This window comes from Leucoraja erinacea, chromosome 9 (genome assembly GCF_028641065.1).
Source record: "Leucoraja erinacea ecotype New England chromosome 9, Leri_hhj_1, whole genome shotgun sequence".
Lineage (NCBI taxonomy): Eukaryota > Metazoa > Chordata > Chondrichthyes > Rajiformes > Rajidae > Leucoraja > Leucoraja erinaceus.
In genome coordinates this window covers 30,632,383-30,640,267 of record NC_073385.1, presented here as the reverse complement: position 1 = coordinate 30,640,267, position 7,885 = coordinate 30,632,383, and the positions used below count along the sequence as shown (strand labels likewise).

Genomic DNA, 7,885 nt, shown 5'->3' with positions numbered 1-7,885 from the left:
GAGGATGTGCGGGCATCGGGTACAAGGCGACAAGCGGCGACCAGGCGTTGGTTGCTGAAGCCACAGGGGGCGGGGATCAAAGGGCAAGCAGGCAGGCGCAGGCGCAGGCGCGCTGTCCTTCCGCGGCCTGGCTGTGCGCATGCGCTCTGCCGTTTTACTCCCCCCACCTCCCGGCACGGCTTCAGTGACTTCCGGTGAAGCGGGAAGATGGAGGGGAGGCGGCGGCGGTGGAGCGGTTGCTGAGCGGTTGCTGAGGGGGAAGCGTCAGTGGCCGACCCAGAGTCTCTGGCTTCCCCTGGCGGGAGTTGGCAGCGTCCCTTGCAGGCCGTTCCTGGATCGCTTCATTATGTAGGCGGCTCGGTAGACGGACAAGAAGCAACTGGAGTCATGGCTACCACGGCAGAGCTGTTCGAGGTGGGGCCGGGCGCCGCCGGCTGCGGTTCGGGTCTGGTCTCGCCGGGTGGATACCGCTCGGGGCCGGGGCTGTGGGTAAACAAGGGGAATGGAGACTACGCTGGTACAGTGGGCTCGGAGAGGTCTGGTATAGCAGTCATTTAACATCAGTACTGGAGTGAGCTATAAATGAAGTGGTGATTAATCAAACAATGTTGAAATATTTGGGTTGCTGGGAATCTTATAGTAAAGACCAAACATCAATGCCGGGGTACATTACAAATGATTAATCACATAACAATGAAATAATAGGGTTGCTGGAAACCTGCAATAAAGACAATACATATTTTGAACAGACAGCCTTAGTTGTTAAACATCAATGCTGAAAGTGAGTTATAAATGACGTGATGATCAGGTACACAATGGAATTTTGGGGTTGTTGAAATTTGTTTTGTATAAAGACCAGGACAATACAATATCAGTTGAGAAAGAAGCAGTCTACATTTTGGATGGCTATCCTTTCAGTAGAACTGTTTACTAAACATGATCCACAGTGTGTCAAGATTAATTCAACAAAATCATTTGGAGTGCAAAGGAGTGGTTACAGAAAATCCTGGCTTGATGAGCAGAGTTAAAGTTGTTTTTTAAGACAAAGTGCAATCTAAAGGACCATGGATCGATAACATGATTTATTGTTACCCGTATAGAAATAAATGCCGAGGATGCTATTTGATCCATAATGCCAAATGAGAGAGTTTAGGTATATTGAGGTACAATGAGAATTTTTTGTTTGCCTTGCTACCCCATCAAATCAAATACAATACATGAATGCAATCAAGCCAAAGACATACTAAAGGTAGAGTGAAGAGAAAGATAGAGAGTGTAGAATATAGTGTTCAAGAAGGAATTGCAGATGCTGGAAAATTGAAGGTAGACAAAAATGCTGGAGAAACTCAGCGGGTGCGGCAGCATCTATGGAGCGAAGGAAACAGGCAACGTTTTGGGCCAAAACCCTTCTTCAGACTGATGCAGGGTGGGGGGACGGGAAGAAGAAAGGAAAAGGAGGAGCCAGAGGCCTGAGGGAGAGCTGAGAAGGGGTGGAGACAGCAAGGGCTACCGGACATTGGTGAAGTCAATGTTCAGGCCACTGGGGTGCAGACTGCCCAAGCAGAATATGAGGTGCTGCTCCTCCAGTTTCCGGTGGTGCTCACTCTGACAATGGAGGAGCCCAGGACAGAAAGGTCGGATTATGAATGGGAGGGGGAGTTGAAGTACTGAGCCACAGGGCGATCAGGTTGGTTAATGCGGACCGAGCGGAGGTGTTCGGCGAAACGATCGACAAGCCTACGCATGGTCTCACCGATGTAGATCAGCTGACATTTAGAGCAGCGGATGCAATAGATGAGGTTGGAGGAGGTGCAGGTGAACATCTGTCGAACCTGGAACGATTGCTTGGGTCCTTGAATGGAGTCGAGGGGGGAGGTAAAGCGACACGTGTAGCATCTCTTGCGGTTGCAAGGGAAAGTGTCCGGGGAGGGGGTGGTGCGGGTGGGAAGGGAAGAATTGACCAGTGATTACGGAGGGAGCGGTCTTTGCGGAAAGCAGACGGGGGGAGATGGGAAGATGTGGCGAGTAGTGGGGTCACGGAGGTGGCGGAAATGATGGAGGACTATTTGTTGTTTGTGACGGCTAGTAGGGTGGAAGGTGAGGACTGGGGGACTCTGCCCTAGAATATAGTTCTCAGCATTGTGTGTCCCTGGAGTGATCCAATTAAATGTAACTCTAAATAGCCATTATACTTTAGCACATCTAATAGAAATAGAAATCTCTTGTGATTTACCAAATAATGAAAATCTTCACACGTTCACTTTCATTCCAATGAAAGTTGTAAATTTTCAATCCTTTCTGTTCTTCCTTTTCTCTTACACCTTTAACATGGAACTTAGCATCAGCGATGCACCATTTTAAGATGGATGAATGTCTCAACCCACTTAAAAGTTGCCTTTAAATAAATAGGTTCCATGTTTAAATAAAGGAGTGTTATAACAAGATTGGTGAAAGGGTGGCTTTTAATATGAGGAAGGTGGGCTTTGATAGGATTCCTAGAGTTGGGGCCATTGGGTTTGGAAAGCACAGCTGTGAATCTGGAGCCTTTTCAAACAAACAGAATTGGGGTTATGGGGAGGGGTGAGTTGATTGTTAGATTTGGAGTACTGGAGCACTCCACATGAGTGACAACTTCAGATCGAAACATCGAGAGATTCTGATGTGCAATTCTGGTTGCCCCATTACAGGAAGAATGTGGAGGCTTTAGAGAGGGTACAAGTGAATTAACAAATGCCTTTATTGGAGCTATAAGGAGAAATTGGACAGATTTTGATTGTTTTCTCCAGAGTATTGTAGGCTGATAGAAGAAAAGAAAATATGAGTCTTGATAACGTAGACCATCAGAACCCTTTTCCCAGGATGGAAATATCAAATGGTAGAGGGCATAGCTTCTAGATGAGAGGGGTAAAGTTTAAAAGGAGATGTGCAGGGCATGTGTTTTACATAGGATGGTGGGTGCTTGGAATGCACTGCTAGGAGTGGTGGTGGTGATGGAGGCAGATATGAGAGTGGGATTGAAGAGGATTTTAAATTGGTACATGTATATGTAGGGAATAGACAGGGTATGGATCACGTGTAGGCAAATTAGTTAAGTTTAACTCTAGTCTGTTTGGCACAGAGGTTGAAGGGCCTGTGCCTTTGTTGTGCTATTTCTACTTTTCATAATTACATCAGTGATGATCTACCAGGACTTTGGGCATGGAAGAAACAATATATTTTGGATAGTCTATAGTTAAAATGTTAAAAGATGCAAGGCTGCAGAGGAAACTATTGATGTGCCTAAATGAGGATTACAATGGTGTGGATGGTACTTTTGGGAATAGATGGGCTGAAAGGGTCAGAATGGATGAATTCAGTCGATGCTCCTTTTTGAATATCATGTTATGGATTTGGAAACAGTAGTTTGTATAGAATTCAAGCTGTCAGGATCGGTCTTGCAGAGTGAATGTGCTGGCGATATTGTTGATGTTCGTTCCAAATTTGAAAAGCAAATTGTCCTGCGATTGAGATGGGCAGGGTACATATTGTTGGTCATTAATTTTCAAATGTTCTATAATCAGGTTGCTTGCCCATCATGAAAAATATTGCCTAACCTGACCTATTTCCAATATTGTTGTTTGTCCTACTAAGTTATACAGTGATGTATCTAATTTGTTTGTCTCTAACTGATCTAGTGCAAGGTTATCTTCACCTTTGAGCTTCTCTCTTTTATTTAGACATTATTATTTTGACCTTTCGCAGGTGTTCCTCATGCCATTTCCTCCAGGTTTTATAGGTAGTGGGGAGATCGCTGCAGCATTTCACTTATCTGCCTAGTATAATTTTCACTTTATGTGATGTCTGTTGCTGAAAATTCTCCAGGAAACACATGAATAACATTTTTATGTTAGGGAAGAGATAGGACTTTGCCTTCCATCACAGTGTGGAGGTGTTGGAAATTCGCTGTGATGGATGTTTATGTAAACTGTGTTACGTGTGGGTCTTGGGTTTTTTTGTAATGTAAAAAACTGTAGTAAATGTAATTTCGTTCAAACCTAGGTTTGAATGACAATAAATAGCATTCCATTCCATTTACAGCAAACTAGTTATAGTAAAAAGTCAAGATTGGACCATACACTGCCAGAAGCTGACATGGCATAAATGTTCTGAAATATTTATTTAGCAATACGCAGTTTTGATATTATCTGTGGTAGTGATAAGTTGAGTGTGCAAGAGCAGTAACTGTACTTTAAAGTTTGTGTGAAACTTGTGCAGCAGGAACAAGATTTTGTAATAAATAAAATAAAGAACTACTGAACCTCTTGTCAGTTCAATAATTGCTGCTTATTATCCTTAAGTGCACCTTGTGCAGAAGCAAAGGATACCTGAAAGGAATTTTTGTGTTTAAGTCTGCATATAAATACACCAGAATATGCCGCAAACATTTTTCCTTAATTATAACAGTAATTACTCAAAGGCAAGCGGAATTTCTAATTGGAAATTCTGGAGAGTTGACCTGGTCCTGATTTGCAGTTCAAGTTGAATAAAGGACCACTGTTTCCCTTTGATTCGTGTATAAATAGGGCTGTTGCTTTTTAGCTGCTGCTCATTTGGTAAAGGTAGAAGGTCTTTAGCTAAACCTGCTAGCTATTGAGCTGAAAGTGTCTGCTAAAGTTGCACATTGACTGCCAAGCCAGTTTTATAGGCACATCTCATTGTTGGGGACCATCTTTGAATCCCCCATTGTTTATTTTAATGTGCTCATGACTGCAGGCTCATTATGGCTTACTATTTGACCAAAAATGAAACCTTGGTATTTAATGTATTTGTAATGATTAAGGGGTGTGCTAACACAACAATTGAATAATTCGATGAATGAACTAGGAGCCAGGACTAATAATCAGGAGAGGAGATGAAATAAGTCTAAAATAAACCATTGGTCAGTAACAGTGACCATGAAATTACTGTTGATCATTGAGATCCACCCAATGCATCGCTGTCTTCTGAGATTATCTAGGAAATCACTTGCTGAGATATACCAGGTTTTTTGGGAGTACAGGTACCACTTTGACTGCACTTTCAGGAAAAGATCTCATCAGGGCATTGCCAGAGATGGTGATATATAATCAAAACAAGAAGTATTACGATGTTGCAAACAATTTTTAAATTTTGTTTTTTTCATAATTATCCAATACAATTGCATGTCAGCAGTGAGTCTGTCCAGATTGGAAAGAATGCTAACTTTTATTTAATAATGTATGTTTTTTGAATTTCACTTAGATCCTTAAATATGTTGTAAACCTTAAAGTAATTATTATGCTGAGCAGGCCATATGTGGTTTTAAAAATGCAATGTAGATCTATAAAATTGACTTAAATATTTGTTATGTGACAAGTCTAGTCTACAGTAACAACCTTTCATTTTTAATCACCTGGAGCAGAGATTTGCTATTGTCGGTAGTGACTAAGATCAGTAGCAACAGTACAAAGTACTCATGAAATCAGGGTGTTGCATTTTTGTGTCATCGTGGTACATTTTGGCTTTAAACAAGTGGAGCCAGGACTTATGAAGGTTTATGAAGTGATTTTCTAATTTCAGAAGCCATTAGGGATATATTTGGTGCAGATTGTGTATTTATCTTTGGTTGGGGAAATTCAAAAAGAATTGGCCATGGCCAACCTTTGCACCTAGTTGGAGGGGGGAATTGATTAGGTGGAAACTACTTTTGAAAATGTGGTCAGGAGAATCTAATGAGTATGTGGTTTCTGTCATTTTTGAAACAAAATTTCATGAAGGGCGAATTTACTGGGAGGGCAGTGGGACCAATGGATAGCTCTTTCAAGAAGTCTATGGGGGCAAAATAGACCCACTAATCTCCTTTTGAGGTTTATCAGTCTGTTAAGATCTATTGCATCAATTCACCAGTGGCAATACAACATGTAGGTAAAGTTATAATTTTAAAATGATTCCAAGTTATTTCAGCAACATGCAATAGTGTAAGAATGTGGTTGTCCATCTACTTCTTGGAATAAAGCTTGATAATAAATGCTGTCGTGATGAATTTGGACTTTATCGGCCAGGTCAGCATTTAATTGTCCTTGAACTGAATAGCTGGTTGGCCGGTTCTGAAGCATGGAATCACAGAGAGCACAGGCTCCCTGAAGCATCAGTGTTTTTTAAAGCAAACCAGTAGCTTTGTGATGGCCATTATTGGTTGTCATTTTGTTTTACACATTCAAATAATTTGTAATTATCCCATCTACCCAAATGTAATTTCATTGTGCCCCTGGATTACTGCTTTAGTAACATAACCATTCTCCACTCCTCCCTGTTCCGTACTGTAATATGAAGATTAGACTTCTGTTTGCCTTGCCCAAAACACATTACACTGGCACAATTCCATTTAAATTCTTTATTATTTCTCCAAATTACTAACATTCAAGCCGGTAAAATGAACTCGGGTAGGATGAGATGATTCTCAGAATTAATTTTGTTTGTGGCCACGTGTGCTGAGGTTCAGTGAGATGCTTTATTGTGGTGTGCAATCCCGTCAGCGGAAAGACTACTTGATTACAATCAAGTTGTCCACAGTGTACAGATACAGGATAATCAGGTTAGCCAGGCTAACTGCCACATATCTAATATGTTTGCACATAAATTGCATTGTATACAACTGTTGCTGCAACATTGATGTTAGATAGATCTGCAGAATTAGCAAATTTGAATAGAAATAAGAATGTCCTTTATAATTATCAAAAAAAAATAATGGCTGAGCTAAGCTGTGTCTTGGATAGTCACATGTAAAGTTCACTCAAACTGTCTTTAGAAATTTTCAACATAGAATTTGATGTAATGGAATGTGTCTTTTTTTTTAATCCCAAGACACTTTTGCACATTTTGTACTGAAATACAGAAGTGAAAAAATTATTGCAATCTTTTGTGTAGTTTCAGGATACTATTTGCACCTGTACCACCCATACTAGAATACCTCGCCTAACTTTCTTAGATTTGCACTAATAATCTGCTGGCATTGATTCACTTACAAAGATACAGGACCAGTGTGTGTCACCAAAAAATGGCATTGTTGTTTCTGACCAATTATTCTTCACATTATCAGTATTTTTTTGTGTATTTAACAATTCTGCTGAAAATAATTGGATGCTGCACATATTAGTTAAACCCTCTCTCCATACATTCATGAGAACTGAGCAATTTGCCTTATTCAGTCCATTATTTTTGTTTGTAACAGTGAAGGACAAACATCTAGGATAATTCTAATTTTGAGTTTTTGTTTTCATAATTTGGGAGGTGCCTTGGTTTTACAATGTTTTGGAGTGTTTTGGGAGTGCAAATTATGCCCAGATGATCGTTACGGATATATTTTTGTATCAGTGCAACATAAATCAATTTAATTTATCTGTTTTTTTAGATAATGTATCAGTCCTTAAACTGCGAAATTCCTTTTTTCCCCTTGGGCTTATTGGGCATGCCTGTCAATATATGTTAATAGTGCCAGACTTTCTAACAGTGGACTATCAAAGTTTGACAGTTCAAGTTTGCATCTGCAGGTTGTTGTAACACAGGTGTTTATTTTGTTCTCAGGAACCCTTTGATGTTGATGAATACATTGAGCGCCTAGCGTGGAGGACACCAGGTGGAGGTTCCAGAGGTGGAGCAGAAGCCTTTGATCCAAAAAGGTGTAGGATTTTAACAGATCTTTTAGTTTAGCTTTCCAAGTGTGAGAGACATTTGAGTCTGTATGGTGGTTCTGGGCCACTGACACAGATACAATGCTACAATCTAAACAGAGCTGGCAGATAATTTGTTAAAATTATTAAATGTACTGCTAATTGAGCTTCAGGATTTTTATTGTACCTGCCTCAAATACTTCCTCTTGCAGCTCAAT

The 7,885-nt window shown here is 40.6% G+C and overlaps 1 protein-coding gene across 1 annotated transcript in view; it reads left to right on the top strand.

The window, feature by feature from the left end:
• Positions 1 to 198: 198 nt before the first annotated feature.
• exoc5 (exocyst complex component 5) overlaps positions 199 to 7,885 on the top strand; it is a 50,912-nt gene continuing 43,225 nt past the window's right edge. The window contains exons 1-2 of the mRNA XM_055640472.1: positions 199 to 414; positions 7,582 to 7,676. Coding sequence (XP_055496447.1) covers positions 388 to 414; positions 7,582 to 7,676 — 122 coding nt within the window. The 5' untranslated portion in view covers positions 199 to 387. The remainder of the gene's footprint in view (positions 415 to 7,581; positions 7,677 to 7,885) is intronic.